General features: G+C 36.3%; 1 protein-coding gene and 1 non-coding gene across 4 annotated transcripts in view; one reads left to right on the plus strand and one right to left on the minus strand.

Moving 5' to 3' along the window:
• DDX60 (DExD/H-box helicase 60) overlaps nucleotides 1–19,529 on the minus strand; it is a 103,737-nt gene extending 84,208 nt beyond the window's left edge. For 2 of the 3 annotated variants that reach the window (XM_024246446.3, XM_054554675.2), the window contains exons 1-6: nucleotides 19,322–19,529; nucleotides 11,915–12,024; nucleotides 11,659–11,728; nucleotides 8,684–8,873; nucleotides 7,056–7,397; nucleotides 2,960–3,076 (exon numbers count right to left, since the gene is read on the minus strand). In XM_024246446.3, the coding sequence (XP_024102214.2) occupies nucleotides 2,960–3,076; nucleotides 7,056–7,397; nucleotides 8,684–8,873; nucleotides 11,659–11,728; nucleotides 11,915–11,918 (723 nt within the window). In that variant the 5' untranslated portion in view covers nucleotides 11,919–12,024; nucleotides 19,322–19,529. Of the gene's footprint in view, nucleotides 1–2,959; nucleotides 3,077–7,055; nucleotides 7,398–8,683; nucleotides 8,874–11,658; nucleotides 11,729–11,914; nucleotides 12,025–18,877; nucleotides 18,957–19,321 lie in introns of all 3 variants that reach the window. The other variant, XM_054554676.2, reaches the window with a different exon arrangement.
• On the plus strand, nucleotides 11,361–11,459 carry LOC112133309 (small nucleolar RNA U13). Its single transcript, XR_002914976.1, has one exon. It is a non-coding gene; the product is annotated as a small nucleolar RNA U13 (small nucleolar RNA).
• Nucleotides 19,530–20,045: the final 516 nt, after the last annotated feature.

The raw sequence follows: 20,045 nt of genomic DNA on the forward strand, positions 1-20,045 counted from the left end.
AAGTATGTTTAACAATAAAAATAAACGAATTTTTTAAGTGAGTAAGTTCCCAACCCCCCAAAAAATCTAAAAAGAAGCAACAACAAAAAATCAAAAAAAGATGAAAGAAAGCACAAAATAAATAAAAAAATCAATAGATCTCATTAATAAATCAAAATTCTTGGTTTTAAATAACTTAAAAACAGACAAACCACTAGCTAACTTGATCACGAAAAAAAAAAAACAAGAAAACTCACAAATATACAAAATAAAAATTAAAAGGGAAAGTAATTATTGAAACAGAAGATAAATTAAATCACAAAAGCCTACTTCACAAAGTTCTATGCAAATTGACTTGAAAACTTAAGTGAAATAGATAATTTTCACAGAAGAATAAATTATTAAATTTGATCCCATTAGAGTTAACAAGCCCAAAGAAGTCAATTGCCATGGAAGAAATACAGAAAACTAAGAAACTACCTCACAAAAAACACCAGGACCATATGGCTTCACAGGGGATTTCTGTCAAATCTTCAAAGACTAGATAATCCCAGTGATCTATACATTATTTCACAATATTGAAAAAGAAGACATTCTAATCTTTTTTATGAAGAAAATATCACACTGACATCTAACCAGATAAAGGCAATCCAAAGAAACAAAATTACAGAAATATCATTCATGCATACTGATGCAAAAATTCTAAACAAAATATTAGTAAACAGAATCCAGGGTGTATTATTAAGAACTAATACACCCTGACTAAGTTGGATTTATTCCAGTAATACAGAGTTGCTTCAATACTGGGAAAATCATTAATACCCTATACAATACTAATAAAACTGAGGAGGAAAAATCATATAATTATATCCATACTTTTAATAAACATTCATGCATTTATCATAAAAACACTCAAGAAAATAGAAGCTATGGCAGGGCACGGTGGCTCAAGCCTGTAATCCCAACCCTTTGGGAGGCTGAGGTGGGTGGATCACAAGGTCAGTAGTTCAAGACCAGCCTAGCCAACAAGGTGAAACCCCGTCTCTACTAAAAATACAAAAATTAGCCGGGCATGGTGGCGGGCACCTGTAGTTCCAGTTACTTGGGAGGCTGAGGCAGGAGAATTGTTTGAACCTGGGAGGTGGATGTTGCAATGAGCCGAGATCATGCCACTGCACTCCAGCCTGGGGGACGAAGTGATACTCTGTCTCAAAAAAAAAAATAGAAGCTACGATCTATGTGTTTAACATCAGAATGTGTGTGTGTGTGTGTGTGTGTGTGTGTGTGTGTATAGTGGTAATGTTTCCTATAGCTTTCACATACCTTTCAAAATGAACATAATTAAAAACAACCAGGAAATAGGTGGGATGGACCCAAGATGAAATACAAACACTAACCAATGAATGTAACTGTATTACATAATAAAGGATAACATAACCACACCAAAGGAGGTGGGTGAGAAAGTCACTAGCCTGAGTAACTTTGGAAACGGTATATTAACATATTCTATGGCTACAGTTAAAAAAGAACTGCACATAAATCTTATAATCTCACTGACTTTTTCTCACAGGTATGGTTAGCAATTAAAAAATTACTATACAGAGGGAAATAATAGACACGGGGGCTCCAAAACGGGGTGAGTCAGAGGGAAGTGATGGTTGAACGGTTACCTGCTGAGTACAATATTGGGTGATGGGTACACTAGAAAACCAAACTTCAACATTATGCAATATATTCTTGTAGCAAACCTGCATATGTATTTCCTGAATCTATAAAAATCAAAATAAATAAAATAAAATAACTTTCTGTGTGTATTAAAATTGAACAAAAAAGTGAATATATTGTAGATAACGAAAGCTGGATTTCTCATGCTTGAAGAGAGAAATTAAAAATAAAGAAAGGGGAGGGGTAAAATAAACCATTATGGATTTGAATCCTAGTTCCATTTGCTGAAAAGCCCTAGTAGCAATGACACCCCAGTAGCAGTTCACCAACAAAGTTCTCAGATCTGAACTTCTAAATGCCTTCTTCCTTGGCGAAGTAGTTAATTTCAGGGATGGAGCAGGGAAAATACAAGATGAGACTGGACCATCCTGTGATTTCAGAAAGTTAGAAAGTATGGAAAGATGAGGGCTTGTAAAAGAACACAGGCGCCAACCTAAAGGGGCTTCTAATGTTCGAACCTGGAACATTTTGAGCTCCAAAATAATTATAACGTTGGATTTTAACCTGTAATATAAAATAAATATATTTATCCATACTGACATAAATAAACAAATAAATGGCAGCACTAGGACAGCTGTCCCTTACAGTGGAATTCCAAGGAGAGAGTGAAATAAAAAATCACCATTAGGCAAAAACATCAATAATCATTGTTGCAGACAAGATCCACTGTGGACATTAAAGTGAATCAACTAAAGTTTGAGAAGAAACAGGATCTGCATAGTCACAAAGCATGTCCTTCAAGATTAACTACAAAGGGAAGATAGTAACTTCACAGTAGAGAAAACTGTCAGGCACCAACTTAACCAATGCTCAGACATATTGTTAGGATGCACTGAGGACCCAAGATTAATTCAGTGACATTCTGGCCAAAGATGTATAACCTCATTACTGATTCGTAGTCTTCAAAAATGTCAAGGTCATGAAAGATAAGAAAAGACTGAGAAACTGTTACAGACTGGAGGACACTCAAAAGTGTGACTGACAACTGAATGGATGTGGTATCCCGGACTGGATCCTGAAATAGCAAAAAGACGTCAGTGGAAAAGTCAGTGGAATTGGAATAGGTCTAAAGTTTAGTTAATAGGATTGACACAATGTTAATTTCCTGGTTTTCATAAATGTCCCGTGGTTATTTAAGATGTTAACATTAGGAGAAGCTGGATGAGAAGTATATGAGAACTCTGTATGATTTTTGCAACTTTTCTATAACTAAAAATTTAGTTCAAATACAAAGCTTTTTAAAACGTTTTGTTACCTCTTCCATAATATTATTCCATTTTAAACTTCCAAAAAGAGGTGCTAATGCTGAAAGCTTAAATCTTTCCAACTGGTTAAGCAGGGTTATATAAGCATCTTTAATGTTCTGTTTATTCTGTAAAATAAAGAAAAATCAGAAAAATTGTTATAAATAAAATACGTAATTATTTTCCAACTACAGAAAATTACATATTTTAGAAATAATTATGTTACGATATATTTCTAAGGAAAAAAATATGCCAATGTAATTGTAAGTTTTAAACCCCATTGAACATCACTATTGTGTCTTTGAAAGTTAATTTTTGCCTAGGAATATAGTGTACTTTGTTTTTTAACAGCTTCATAAAAGTATAATTAACATAACATAAAACTCCTTCATTTTGTTACAATTCAATGGCTGTTAGTAAATTTATCAACTTTGGAACCAATATCACAATCTAATTTTAGAACACTTCCAGCACCCTCCAAAACACCGTCATCCTCATTTAATGCCATATATTTTAACAAATTTGAAACATACACATGAATAAAAGATAGCATAACCCCCTTTCAGGTACCTATCACCCAGCAGCAGCCATTTTCAATATGCATTGTACTTTCAATCATATTTCACATAATCCTCAAATTGACTAATAACATAACTTCTTTAAGGTGAATATTCAACAAATTAGGAAATAGATTTTAACAAAAATAAAATCCTTCATTAAAAAAATTATTCAGCCGAATGCGGTGGCTCACGCCTGTGATCCCAGCACTTTGGGAGGCTGAGGTGGGCGGATCACGAGGTCAGGAGATCGAGACCATCCTGGCTAACACGGTGAAACCCCATCTCTACTAAAAATGCAAAAAATTAGCCGGGCATGGTGGCAGGTGCCTGTAGTCCCAGCTACTCAGGAGGCTGAGGCAGGAGAATGGTGAGAACCCGGGAGGCAGAGCTTGCAGTGAGCTGAGATTACACCACTGCACTCCAGCCTGGGCGACAGAGCGAGACTCTGTCTCAAAAAAAAAAAAAAATATTCTTAAGGAAAGATTAGACAGGATATATGTAGGTACTCTTAAAACTCAGATTTAGAAATTGCTGTAACAGAGTAAAATGAGACAATTAATAACAGTACTTCCTCCCAATATAAAAATGAATCCCAGGGCTATTCCTGCTCAGAGTAGGCAACCAGAATTGAAAATAATTTAATAATAGTCAAGAGCCACATAACAATGTTTCCTTCAGCCACAGACCACTTATATGTTGGTGATCCCATGAGATTATAATGGAGCTGAAAAATTTCTACCGCCTAGTGATATCATAGTGATGTCATAACACCACAGTGCAATGCACTACTCAAGTGTTCATGAGGCTGGTGTAAACACACTTACTGTGCTGCCAGGCATATAAAAGTACAGCATAGGCTGGGCGTGGTGGCTCACGTCTGTAATCCCAGCACTTTGGGAGGCCAAGGCGGGCGGATCATGAGGTCAGGAGTTCGAGACCAGCTTGGCCAACATAGTGAAACCCTGTCTCTACTAAAAATACAAAAATTGGCCCAGCATGGTGGTGCGAGCCTGTAGTCTCAGCTACTTGGGAGGCTGAGGCAGGAGAATCGCTCGAACCCGGGAGGCAGAGGCTGTGGTGAGCCGAGATCGCACCACAGCACTCCAGCCTGGGCAACAGAGCAAGACTCTGTCCCCAAAAAAACAACAACAAAAAAGTACAGCATATACAATTATGTACAGTATATAATACTTGATCATGATAAAAATGACTGCTACTGACTTATGATTTACTGTACTACACTAATTTTTTATTATTATTTTAGAGTATACTCTTTTCACTTATATTTTAAAAACAGCTGCCAAACAGCCTCAGGAGGCCCTTAAGGAGGTATTCCAGAAGAAGGCATTGTTATCATAGAAGATGACAGCTCCATGTGTGTTATTGCCCCTGAAGACTTTCCAGTGGGAAAAGATCTGGAGGTGGAAGACAGTTGATCTTGATGATCCTGACCCTGTGTAGGCCTAGGCTAATGTGTGTGTTTGCATCTTTTTTCTTTTAAGAAAAAAGCTTAAAAAGTAAAAAGTATATATTTTAATAGAAAAAAAGCTATTAGAATAATAATATAAAGAAAGGAAGGCCAGGCACAGTGGTTCACACTTGTAATCTCAGCATTTTGGGAGGCTGAGGCAGTGAGATTGGTTGAGCCCCAGAGCTTGAGACCAGCCTGGGCAACACGGCAAAACCTTGTCTCTACAAAAAACATAAAAATTAGCTAGGCATGGTGGTGTGCACCTGTAATCCCAGCCACTCGACAGGCTGAGGCGGCAGGATCACTTGAGCCAGAGACGTGGAAGCTGCAGTGAGCTGTGATCGCATCACTGCACTCCAGCCTGAGTGACAGAGTGAGACTCTGTCTCAAGAAAAATAAAGAAGGAAAATATTTTTGTACAGTTGTATAATGTGTTTGTACAGCTGTCAAAAAATTTTTGAAAATTAAAATTCACAAAATAAAAAATTACAGTAAGCTAATGTTAATGTATTAAATAAAAAAGTACTTTTAAAATGAATTTAATGTAGCCAAAGTGAATACTGTATATATTAATAAAACCTACAGTGGTGTACAGTAATGTCCTAAGCCTTCACATTCACTCACCACTCACTCACTGACTCACCCAGGGCAACTTCTGGTCCTGCAAGCTCCATTCATGGTAAGTACCCTATACAAGTGTATCATTTTTAATCTTTTATACCATTTTCAAATGTAGCTTTTCTATGTTTAGATATGCTTAGATACACAAATAATTATCACTGTGTTACAATTACCTAGAGTATTCAATACAGTAACATGCTGTATAGGTTTAGCCTAGGAACAGTAGGCTACATCAGATAGCCTAAGGGTGTCATAGGCTATACCATCTAGGTTTGTGTCTGTACACTAATGATGTTTACACAGCAGTGAAATCGTCTAATGATGCATTTCTTGGAACATATCCATGTGATGCATGACTGTACTAACTAAAGCAATACAAACTATCTTATTTTATGGCAACCATGTGGATATTTCCAAATACATGAGGAGTATGACACAATTATCAAACAGTGACAAATGTTAATTGTCTCAAAAATGATTTTGATGAATTAAAGAATGGCCTTAATATTCACAATTCACCATCAGTAGTGAAAAATAAGCAGAAACTGGATGTATTTATAATTTTATAAAGAAATTTAGTAATTTATAAATAACTATATTATTTAATGTACTAATTTTATTAATTTACTATATGGTACTGTATTGTTTTATTTCTAATTTATTATGTAAATAAATTTACCATAATTTCTATTATTATATATTATATTATTATAGCTATCATTTATTATTTTATACATAAATATAGTAATTTATAAATACATCTGTATGCATATTTACTCCCAAAATTTCAATACAATAATTGTCAAATATACTAATGTATCAAAATAATAACATCATGGAATTCGAACTCTAAGAACTTTGAAAATTCTCCTATTGATTACTTAATAATAAGAAATAAGCTTATTTCAGTTATTTTCCTTCTTTATTGACCTTCTCCATTGTTTTCTTATTAAAGGCTACCATATTAATAGCATTTTGTCGATATATCTCAGCAACAGGGGCGTAATTTTTGCCTAATTGCATGCATTTCTGGCCTTCAATACCTTGAGGTCAATGTATTATGCAGTGGTTAAGGACATAGGAGCTTGAGTCAGACTGTGTCTTTTCAAATCCATGTTCTACTATTCATTCGGTGTGTTTGGTGAGCAGATTACTGATTCTAGCATCTATTTCATCGCTGTAAAACACAGACAATACTAACACCTACCTTATAAGATTGGTTTTAAGGTTAAATAAAAATTATTCATGAGAAAATACCAAGCACAATTTTATAACAATAAGTGTTTGATAAATGACTGCATTTGCATTATCATTATTTACTTAATATTATTCATTGTTATACCTATCTGTTAAACCTCTGATAATTTCCTAGAGAAGGAGGAGAAAAAACTGAGTCAAGTAACTTAGAACATTTTGAAAATTTCTAGAAGAAATTGTCTTCTGGATGTGAATTACCTCCCGGAAAAAAATCTGGTGTCTATACATGCTTGGAAGAAGGTACGCATAAAGGCGAAGAACATCAGATTCTTGCCCTGAGGAAAGTACAACGTTGACCTTCCTTGCCCAAGAATGAATGATTAAAAAGTTGAAAAGGTGTGTTTGTAGATCGTTCAGGCCTTCGTCTGCAACTATCAGGAAATATGGGTAACTCTCTTCCAAGAAACTTCTCCACTCTTCTGATGAGCATCTTGAAAATGTTGTTTGAACATCAATGGTGGTATTCTTCTGAAGATGAAGAATTAAAGCAGTTCTCAAAGAAAGAAGTTCAGGGAAGTTGAAATATGCATACTCGGCATCCTGTGGAGGAGGAGGTGAAGTACACTTTATTTCAAAATTATCATTTAATCATTTAGTTGGCTAACACATCATTAAAGGCACTGAAGGAATAAAATCCAACAGTTTTGTTCTGTCTGATGGTCGGGGAATAGACCCCTAAACTTTACTACCATCTTACAGATATTTGCCGAAAAAAATCACAGTTTGGATTTAAATGCATGTGTCTCCTTTAAGCAGGCACTTAATACTCGGAGCTTATCATGCTTTACCCTTCCCACTTTCTAATTCTTTTCCTCTCCAATCTCATTTCAGAAAGAAAAAGAACAGAAAGCAAGTGGTAGATATAAATCATCTGCATCAGAAAGCTGAGGTGAACCACTGTGTTCTAGAGGATTGCTCCAGGTTACTGCAACCCTCCTTAAGCAACTAAGATTGTCTCGGCATACCAAAATTGGGGCAGCCAACTAGATTGTAAACATTAGATCGGAAGCCTAGCTCTTTATGCAAAACATGGCTGGCAAGCATTCAGCCATGTTCAGAAATGTAACAATAATTGAGACTGCAAAACGACTGAAAAGACCCACACCAAAGCTCTTTATCTTTAGGTATAGGATTAGGAAGGGTGGTAGTGGTTATACATATCTTTATTTGAAATTGTTGAAAATTATATTAATTATATTCATAATAAAAAAGCAAACCAAAAATAGTATTATCTTGGAAATACCTCGAACAAACCATGATAAAACATTGATTATTATTGTTAGACACTGGGTCTCACTATGTCACCCAGGCTGAAGTGCAGTGGCATGATCATGGCTCACTGCAGTGTCGAACTCCTGGGCTCAAGTAATCCTCCCACCTCAGCCTCCCAAAGTGCTGGGATTACAGGCGTGCACCACTGTGCCCAGCCAACAAAGCATTATTAATGACTGTCCCCAGGCTCAGATATATTTTCCTCTGGGCTCATATAAATTGCCTGCTGAGTTTTGAAAACAGAAGTAGCTCTCAGAGCAGGAGAACTAGAATCCAGAGTCCAACTGGGCCGCTATTGAGGAGCTTTCTCATCCTCTCTCATGATCCCGTGTGTCCTTACAATAAAGTTCTCTTCATTCAAATAAAACATAATCTCAAGTGTGGTGATTTCTGAATACTGGGATTGTGGGTAATTTTTTCCTTTTTTTCCTTTCAATTTTGTGAACTTTTATAGACATAATCTACTTTGTAATAAGAAAAATATATATACAATAATTTAGGAAATTTTAGTTTTAGTTCTCATATTATAAAAAAGAACTCAACTGTCATGTTACCTTGAAGAAAACTATGGTGAATTGTCCTCCTTTGCTAATAAGATCCAGAAGATAGCGTTCAACCAGATAGAAGAAATGGAGGTTCTGCCCAGGCTTAAATGATATCTCACAGACACATGTGATAAGTAATGAATCCCCATCAATCAAAAAAAATTCAGATTCAACAAAATCATTGAATAAACTGGAATATCTAAAATGAAAAACAGTTAAAACAAAAATCACATATGCATCAAATCATGTTCCAAAAAGGCATCGTTCTTATTAGCTCATTATCATTATCATCAACAGCTAAATTTGCTGAGCTGTCTCATGGCAGTGTCTACACTAAGGCTTTTCAAATATATCTTCATTCACAACTATTCTTCACAGCAAGAAGGCAGGATTATTCACATCTTAGGCTCAGAGAGCAAATTATCCAAAGCCATATGGCACAGCCTGATTGGACCATGAATCTAGTACTTGTACCCTGCATATAAACCTAAATTATATATATTTTCTGCTTAATCAATCTCAGCCCCTTACAAGTGGATTCACTGATGGCTACTCACAAGTGAAGCAAGAGGAAACCGTTTCCATTCACTATCATACAGCTCTAAAAGTGCTGTGTTGAACAATCATATATACATATATATAATAGTGTACATAGTTCTATATACTGTTATATATAATATTCTATACTATATACAGATATATATTATATATGTATATATATTATACATAGATACACACTGATATAAATACTGATATATATATACTGATACATGTATACTATATATTCAATAAATATATTAGAAAAATTTGTGAAAATTTGTTACTATTTGAAAAAACTCTCAAACCGTGCAGCCTACAAATATGAAAAAAATTTTAAGTTACCTATGTCACAAATGCATAAAGTATATGTAGTCTATTTTAGCATTTACTGCCATAAAATATACGCAGATCTATTGTAAAAGTTAAAAATTATCTAAACTTACGCACGCACTTATAGACTATACATGGCACCTTTTAGAGTTGCGAGAAGTGTAAACAAATGTTAAGCTGCACTATTAAATCACAACTGTATAAAATTAACTCTAGTATATACTGTACTACTGTAATAACTTTGTAGCCACTTCTTGTTGTATTGCAGTGAGTTAGCAGTTCCTCTCCAGTAAACTGCTCTCCAAACACAATAAAAAGTGATCTCTCATGATTCTTGCGTATTTTTCCATCATGTTTATTGCAATATCATAAACCCTAAATAAAACCATGGAACCCATATGAAGTGCCACTAGTGATGCCAGAAGTGTTCCCAAAAAGCAGAGAAAGTCATGACATTACAAGAAAAAGGTGAATTGCCTGATGTGTGTCATAGATTGATGCTTGCAGCTATAGTTGCCCACCACTTCCAGATAAATAAACCTAATGTAAGGACCATTGTAAAAAAAGTTTTTTAAAGAAATTAGTGAAGACATTGTTGCAGCAGTCATAAAAATCTTGCATTTTTTGTGAAAGACTTTTTTTTATCTCACACTGAAAATAGAGCTTTTATGTGGGTGTGGGATTGTCTAAAAAGGCATATTTATAGACTCTAATATGATTCAAGAAAAAGCAAAGTATATGACAAAGCAAAAGGAAGACAAAATATCTAAAGCTGGAAAATCTAATGCCAGCACAATATGGTTTGGTAACTTTGGAAAGAAGTTTGGCTTTAAAAATGTCAAGATAACAAGAGAAGAAGTTTCAGCCAACTAAGAGACAGAAGAAAATCATTGAGGGGAAAGAATATCTGCTTGAATAGGTTTTTAATGCAAATGAAATTATTCTGGAAAAAAAAGTCACAAATAATATTTATTAGTACAAAACAAAAGTGAGCACCAGGATTTAGGGCAGGAAGGGATAAGCTAACTCTACTGTATTGTGCAAAGGCGTTGGTTTTATCTTCAGGCCTGTGTTTATCTATAAAGCTGCCAACTCCTGAGACTCGAAGGGAAAAGTTAAACTCCAGCTGCCAGTCTGTCAGTTGTACAACAAAAAGTCCTGGACAATGAGGACACATTTTCTGAATTAGTTAAATTGATACTTTGTCCCTGAAATCAGGAAGTACCTTGCCAGTGAGGGACTGCTTTTCAAAGTTCTTTTGATATTGAACAATGTCCCTGGCCACCTAGAACTCCATGAGTTCAACACAACGATGTTGAAGTGGTCTACTCGCCCCCAAACAAAATGTCTTTAATTCAGCCTTTAGATCAGAGTGTCATAAGAACCTTTAAGGCTCATTACATACAGTAATCTATGGAAAGAATTGTCAATGCTATGGAAGAGAACCCTGATAGACAGAACATCATGAAAGTCTGGGGGGATGGCACCATTGAAGATGTACTATTGCTACGATCCACTCTCACTTAATAAATACATTTTTGCTTCCTTATGATTTTCTTAACTTTCTATACTAAGACCAGAGAAACAAGAGGGCAGGCAAGTCTTTGAAGGCATGTTTTGGAATTTTCTCTTCATCCCAGAATCAAATATTAGCGACTGATGAACTTTAAGCAGGCAGCATTATGATGGGCTTTGCATTTTGAAAAGACTAGTCCAGCTACAAGATAGACAATAGATAGGATGGGTGCAAACTTCTTGGTAGAGCAGAGAGAAAGCTATTGCAGTTAAGTTTTGGAGGAGTAAAAAGTTAAACACAATCCTTTTGTAGTTCACAAATGTGATGATCGGGTTTTCATGTGTATGTGTTGGATGTGCCCTACTCAACCCTTGTTACAAAGTTATCATCTGTCTGGCATGAATTTAGAAAAAATATGTAAAAATTAATTAACAATAATTTTTAAAAAGTTAAACGTGGATTCTCAACTGCATAGTTGTTCAGTGCCCTTAGCCCCTACACTGTTCAATGGTCAACTGTCTATAAATCAGTATAAGGCCAAATAGACATACAGGGAACATGATATATGATTTCCCATCTTTATTACTATAATACTCACTCAGCTTTTGGCATTTCATTCAAAATTAACAGGGACATTTTCTGTGAAAATGTTGTAAGAACATTTCTTTCTAAATTTAAAAAAAAAAGAGAGAGAAAGAGAATGGGTTATTTTTCAATTGGTCCTTCTTACAGGAGCTATCATTTAGTTATTATTCAACAAAGTAAAACAGTAATGTGGTTAATTCCATTAAATCTATCTAGTTTACAGAGTAACATTGTTTTATAATCTATAAATATTTTAAGTGGAAAATTACCCATTCTTGCTGCTGCCTGTGCCTCCAACCTGAACTGGCAAGTATTTAAGGTAGCAAATATCCTTTACTTTGGTACCTCTAAGTGGCAGTTCTTAATGAAAATGGCAGTCCTGCAAAAAAAGAAAAGAAAATGAGTCTTTATTCAACAAATATGTATTGAATGACTACTATATGTAAAGCAAAATATTAGACACAAGGAATACAAGAATGAACAAATCAACATTGCTGACAGTTCTCACAGAGCTTAAAGATAATTATTAATCAGATAATCATAGAAACAATGGAACATTGCAAAAAGGACAAAGTCAAGAGGTCAGAGGAAGTTTCCCTAAAGAAATAATGCTTGAGCTGAGTTCTAAGAAATAAACAAGAATTAATTAGGCAAAAAGAGAAAAAGAAGCATTTCTGGCAGAGGAAATACCAGAATACCATGTGTAAAAGCTCAGTGGCATGAAGAGTTGTGGGTGACATTGATTCCAGAAAGAAGCCAGTAGGGCTGGAGTGGAGACCATCAAGGAAAAGACTAGAGAGGACAGGAGAAATAGAAGGGCATGCAGAGCCTTTGAAGTCATGTTATAGAATTTTCTTTTCATCCTAGAATGAAAAATTAGCCATTGATGGATTTTAAGCAGGTAGTATTGTGATTGGCTTTGCATTTTGAAAAGATGAGTCCAGCTACAATATAGAGAATAAATAGGATGGGAGTAAGCTTCTCAGCAGAGCACAAAGAAAGTTACTGTGCAGGAGAGTAATGATGACAATTTGATGTAATATAGTTTGATGGTAGCTGAGATAATAAAGCTGGAGAGATGTGGATCTACTTGAAGGACATTTAGGAGATGAGTTTGACATAATTTGGAATTGGATTGGATGTGGATGGAGAAGAGAGGAAAGGGGGTTGTCAAGGATGACACAAGATTCTAGCTCAAGTAACAGGATGGATGACTAGGCCATTCCCTGGGCTGGGAATTTTAGAACAAGGCTACATGTCAGGAAAAGATTATGGCTGCATTTGTGAACCACCTGAATTTGACTTGCTTTCAAGATTTCCCAGAAGCCATGATATGTAAGTAGTAAAATACACAAGTCTAGAGGACAAATACAAAGTCTGGACTAGATTTGAAGAGGTAAGTAATCTGAGTATTAATGGTAAATGAGGCCATTGGTGTAGATGAGCTTTCTTGGACAGGGAGAGACAGCATCATGGGAGAAGAGTACTAAAAATCCACATTTGAAGATACTAGTACTTAATATATCAAGAGAGGAGGAAAAATCTGCAAAGGTAATAGAGAAGAAAATACTAAAGAGGTAGATGAAAATGCACTTAAGCATTTTGTCATGGGCACTAAATATTGAGACATTTGCCATTTAATATGTTAGGGCTGTGAAACAGGTAGATACATACATGATTTATGGATAGATAGTAGATAGATTGATTGATTTAGATAGATAGATATAGATGATAGATACATAGATAGATAGACAGATAGATAGAGATGATAGATAGATATAGATATATAGATGATAGGTAGATAGATAGATAGATAGATAGATAGATAGATAGATAGATAGATAGATATGATAGAAAGATTCCTATTCCATGATATTAAGGAACATATAATGGTGATGCACATGCTGATATTAAATATTACAATAATAATGCAAGGAAGTATATGACTGTAATGACAAACAAGTTTAAAGAAAAATGGAATTACTGTGGGCTGGGATGTTTAGGGACCCTTAATGGAGACACGAGCATAAGTATGGTCTCTTACTCACCCAGTTACTGTCTTATTTCAAAGATTATAGAGTATCTACACTTTACTAAACATTGTACTTGCTGAAACATATACAAATATGCATGAAGCATGATTCTCTCCTTGTACAACCCAGTGTAAGTTTAAAGATAACTAAGTGACACATTACATCTAATTTGCTGTGTTCTAGCAGAAATGGCACAGGAAGCCATTAGAGAATTGAGAGGGAGTTCCTAAATCAGAATGAAGGGATCAGGGTCCTGTGTTCTGAGGTTTCAAGAACAGGTTGAAAAGATGATGAAGACTTATGAAAGCATGTTGGGGAAAGTGAGAGATACAGAGAAATACTTTTCAGTCAGCAAAATCAGCATCAGTTTAATGCATAAAGTTGTGAAACTACATGACAAGTTTGAGATCCTATGGGTTGTTCTACATGGCATAGGACAGGGTGACTCATTGGAGATGACATTGGAAAGGCAGGTTAGAACCAGACTATAATGGGTCTCGTGCCCAGGTAAGGAGATTAGGCATTTTCATAAAAACTCTCTGTCACCCATTTCATGCAATCCTCAACCTCACTAATTGTGCATTGGCCACACTATCTTTCTTCAACACTCCAAATTGTACCAAGCTCAAATGGAAAAAAATGGGTCAGTGAGAACTGAACAGGCAAGAGAGAATTAACCCCAAGTATATTACAGAAAACTTCAGACAAGATAGCGTCAGATTCTACAAGATGAAATAAGTTAATTTACAGGTTCCCAGATGTTCACGATGCTCTTAGAGTCTCCGGAATTTTTTTATGCCACTCCTAGGACAAAATCAATACCTAACCGTTTCATTTATTAAGTAGATACAAACAAATTAATAACTATTTATGTCCTGACAACTTAGAAATTGTTTTAAGAAATAATATACATAGATTAAAAGGAATAATATAGTTTTTATAATGAAATGTAACTATGACTGAGACGTGGGTGCCTGTTAAACACTGTGAAACTTTCAACAATAGCTATGGTGACAAAATAAAACTGCCTTAATGTGCAATCCCTCCTTAATTTGACAATCAAGGGATTCTGTAGCCTGCCTATGGGAAGTTTGAGATCCTACTGGTTGCTCTACATGACATAGGACAGGGTACGCAAGACAATGCGTGTAAAGCCTAATAGGCTTTCCTCTTACATGCCCTATACTAAAGTAGGCTTACATACCCTAGGCTTTCCTCTTATATACCCTATACTAGAGCTATCCTATTAACCTCTGCCCCAACACATGCATGCCCTAACACCTAAACAGAATTCACAGTCATTATCCCCACTTCTCTGTTATTTAAGGGAGAGACATGCTAGAGATCCAGCCACCTGTAGTAACTGATGATTGAATACTCACATACACACACACACACACACACACACACACACACACAAATTAGTACCAATAGACATTTGAGGCACAAAAAAAGCAAAAATAAGAAACCAGATGAATAAGCATGATGCAGAGACAGAAAAGACCTTCAAAATTTGCTAATTACTGCTTTCAAAGAATTAAAAATATTTCTTATAAAATAGTAACAGGCTGCTAGAGAGAGAAAGAGAAAGAGAAAAAGAAAGCATGATGAGTGTTCATACACATTTAAAACATAATTTTACAAAGAGGAAAGTCATGTGCAGAACAATAAAATGAGCATGCTGGAATTTTTAGTCAGTGATCTGGAGGGTTAAAGTCTGGGAAATTTTGTAAAGGATAAAAGCAAAAGACAAAGAGATGCAAAAATTCTAAAAATACTAAAATATACAGAAATAAGTCAATAAGCTCTTCCTCCCCCTACTAATAATTCTAGTAGGAGATAAATAAGATTCCAAAATGAGTGGGGATAAAAATAATCAAAGATATATACTTAAACTAATATAATAATATTAGACCAGAACTAAAGAACAACATAATGTGTTTAGATTGAAATGTTTCCCCAACTACTGAGTAGAAATAATGACAAAAGGGAAAACTACACCTAGGCACAGCTTGTTAAAATTGCAGAGCTCCAAGAATAAAGAGAAAGACAGAAAAGGTACAAAGAAATGGAAATCAGGCCATATGAGACCTCGTTTAAGGCATGAACACTGTTGGCCGACTACTTGCATTTTAATCTTGGTTCTGAAATATACTATAGTTCTATACGCTTAGACAAGGTATTTACCATCTCTGAGTTTCAATTTACTTATCTATAAAATTGGAACAATAGTATTACTCACCTCTGATTGCATTTTCAAGCTACTTAAATGTATGAACTGATGGATACAAATTGATTAAAATAATACCTGGCACACAGAACTAATTAAAATAAGCAACATTCCTGGATGTTTTGATAAAATAAAGCATTTTTAAATTTCTAAAGGAAAAATAATTTGAACCCAGAATTCTGCATCTAAATAGTGATTCAATTCATGGAGAAGGCAAAAAGATGTAATTAGACTTTTAAGAAGTCATAAATTTCACCAACCATATATCCTTTTTTTATTTTAAGTTCTGAAATACATGTGCAGAACATGCGGGTTTGTTACATAGATATACACACGCCATGGTGGTTTGCTGCACCTATCAACCCATCATCTAGGTTTTAAGCCTGGCATGCATTAGGTATTTGACCTAATGCTCTCCCTCCCTTTGCCCCCAACCCTCCGACAGGCCCCAGTGTGTGAGGTTCCCCTCCCTGTGTCCATGTGCTCTCATTGTTCCACTCCCACTTATGAGTAAGAACATGTGGTGTTTGGTTTTCTGTTCCTATGTTAGTTTGCTGAGAATGATGGCTTCCAGCTTTATCCAGGTCCCTGCAAAGGACATGAACTCATTCTTTTTTATGGCTGCATAGTGTTCCATGGGGTATATGTGCCACATTTTCTTTATCCAGCTTATCATTAATGGGCATTTGGATTGCTTCCAAGTCTTTGCTATTGTAAATAGTGCTGCAATCAACATATATGTGCATGTGTCTTTATAGTAGAATGATTTATAATCCTTTGGGTATATACCCAGTAATGGGATTGCTGGGTCGAATGGTATTTCTGGTTCTAGATCCTTGAGGAATGGCCACACTGTCTTCCACAATGCCAACTATATATCTTAAATGACAATTTCATTTAAAGAGATAATACAGAAAATTGGGGAAAACCCATCAAGAATGAAGACAATCAGAAAACAATGAAACTTTGCATGATTTAGAAAAGTTAAAGAAAGCTATAAAGAAAAACAAGAGAATGCATGGTACTTCGAATTTACAAAAGTCTGTTTCAAACAGTAATTTTAATAACAGAACTACATGTCTTAGCCTAGCAATTGCTAGATTGCTTCTACACTGAGTAATGTGTACATACTCGTAATTTTGTCACTGCTGTTTACTTCTTTTTTACCGTTGACTCAACATACAAACAAATCACAAGAATCAAAGTCACAAACTGCTGTAAAATATGATAAACCTTGACAGTATGAAAATAATAATATAATTAACCAACTTGGCAGTTCACAAAGGGAAGAATGAAAGAAAAATAAATATGAACGTTAAATTCTTCATCTTTCACAGCAGGAAGTCCAGCAATAGCATCTGAAGACAATATATGAAAAAAATAATGGTTTATGGAATCAAGAAATTATCCTGCTTTTCTTCTAAGTACTGCACCATTGCATCACCAAAGAGTAGATACAAGAGTGATTCATTTCTAGAAATAATGCAGGTAATAAACACAGAAGGAATGATAGAATTAGAATATCACCACTTTACAACTCCTAATGAATTAACAGATCTTAGTATTTTTAAATGATACCACAACAAAAATAGAGGCAAGTGTCTGTACCATCACTGAAGTATTGTAGTTCCCCCAGCCAAAAAAAAAAAACCCAAAACTTGGGAGGCCAAGCAGGGGCAGATCACCTGAGGTCAGGAGTTCGAGACCAGACTGGCCAACATGGAGAAACCCCATCTTTACTAAAAATACAGAAATTAGCTGGGTGTGGTGACAGGCACCTGTAATCTCAGCTACTTGGGAGGCTGAGGCAGAAGAATCGCTTGAACCTGGGAGGCAGAGGTGGCAGTGAACTGAGATCAAGCCACTGCATTCCAGCCTGGGCAACAGAGCAAGACTCCATCTCAAAAAAAAAAAAAAGAAAGAAAGAAAAAGAAAAAAAAGAAAACCTTAATCTGATCAAAACGCTAGTAGCAATGATTAATTTACAAGAAGGTTAGAGGCCAGCAAAACATGTTAAATGACTCCACAGAGATTAGGACACATACACACACACATACACAACAGGACACACACATACAAAAACAAACAAGCAATCATAAGACCACATATCTTACAAACGAATAAATTAAAAGGGGATGAAAGAAATTGCAAGAACCTTGTAAGGCTTATCATCCAATCACAGTAGTGTCAGAACCACATTCTGATTCAAACAATCTTAAAAAGGAAGAAGAAAAGAAGAAGGGAGGAAGAGAAATGGAAAAGAGAAAAAAGGAGGGAAGAGGAAAGGCGCAAAGGGGAGGTAAAGAGGAAAAAAGTGGCGGCAAGGGAAGGGAAAGGAAATCATGGATTCTGTATTGGAACAGAATGGTGGAGCTACTTGATGAAAGGCATCAAGCTCCTGAAACCCTGCCTGGATAAGAGCTGGTGGGTTAAAATGGCTTCCAGTAGCCGGTATAACCCTCTCCCCTTGAGTGTGGGCAGGCCCTGTGAATTTAATGGCATAGTCTCTTTAATGATTCGGTTATATTATGTAAGCCTTCATCATAATAGACTCGGGAGACTCCTCCAAAGAAGTCTTGTGTGAGAAGGCCACTGTAGCTAAGATCTCAAGGTAAAATCTAAAGACATGGGAACCCCCAGCCAACAGCCAGCAAGAAAGCAGGTAACCCCAGTCCTTTAGCTGCAAGAAACTGAATTCTTCCAATAACCTGAATGAGTACCCATGGCGTCCCATGAGACCACAGCTCTGACAAACACCTTGATTTCAGCTCGATGAGATGCTGAGCAGAGAACTCAGTTTACCCATGCCTGGGCTTCTGATCCACAGCAATTGTAAAATAATAAACTTGAAATGTTTTAAGCCACTATACCTGCCCCTTGACCAGGAATAAATTATTTTAAGTTACTGGAGTAGGAAATAAATTTCTATTGTCTTAAGCCACTGAAATTTAAGGGTGCATAGAAATTACCTGGGGGAATCTTATTAATAAATGCAGATTCTGATTCTACAAGTCTGGAGCAGGGATTGAAGGTGGAAGCTTCTTGTTGCTGTCAATGTACAGGTTTTACTGGCTGTGCTTAGGTATAATGTCCCTTAATTTCTCCTCAACCTCCATTACCCAGCTCCCACCTTGGACGGGGACTCCTTAAATGCCTAAGCACTCCTCTCTCTCTCAGACTTCAGGCCTTTCGCGGTTGTCCCTTTCCTCCGCCCCTCCCCACGCCCGGCCTCCCGGGGTCAGCAGGGGACCCGTGCACCACCGCCTTGCGAGCCCAGGAGGCTCCCCAGATTCCCGCGCCGGGAGCCCAGCACTCCTGGGCCACCTCCCTGTCCGGTCCGTTGAAGAACACCTAGAACTCCCGCTAGACAGCTCCGCCCCAGGCTCTTCCCAAGGGACATCCCGGCTCCTCACCGCGGACTCAGGACCGGTGGTGTCCAAAGACCCGCGAGCTGCGTGCCCCGCGGGGAGGGAGTGAAACAGAGATCTAGTGCAGAGCCCAGGTGGAAGTTCCAGGTTATCCCATACCCGGCCTAGGACTGGGCGCTCTGAGTCACCGCAGCCAGCCTTTTGTGCATCAGGCAGGAGTTTCGGTTTCCTTTCTGCTCTCAGAAGCACTTAGGTTTCAGTTTCCCTTCAGCACGAATTAAGTGAGGCACTTTCGTGGAAAGTTTAGCATCCTTCCTTCAATCAGAATCTTAAGAAGGGGAGCATGGCGAAACGTTAGTTAAAGGGTATGAAGTTACAATAGCTAGGAAGAACCAGTTCTGGTATTCTATTCTGCAGTAGGGTTTGTATAGTTAAAAATAATGCATATTTCAAAATAGCTAAAAGAGAGAATTTTGAATATTCTCATCACAAAGAAATAGTAAAGTTTTGAGGTAATAGATTGGCTAATTATCCTGATTTGATCATCACACAATGTATACATGTATTGAAACATCACATTGTACCCCAAAAATATATACAATTATTATGCGTCAATTAAAAATAAAATGAAACTAAAAAAAACCTTAAAAGAGACAAAGGCAATAAAAATGGGCTTTGGAATTTGGGCATAGATATAGAGTAAATTGAGGCAGAAAAATTTGTAACATCTAAACAAGAGATAAAATCAAGAAGAGTTAGAATTTAGAAA

This window comes from Pongo abelii, chromosome 3, assembly GCF_028885655.2.
Source record: "Pongo abelii isolate AG06213 chromosome 3, NHGRI_mPonAbe1-v2.0_pri, whole genome shotgun sequence".
In the NCBI taxonomy this organism is placed as follows: Eukaryota; Metazoa; Chordata; class Mammalia; order Primates; family Hominidae; genus Pongo; species Pongo abelii.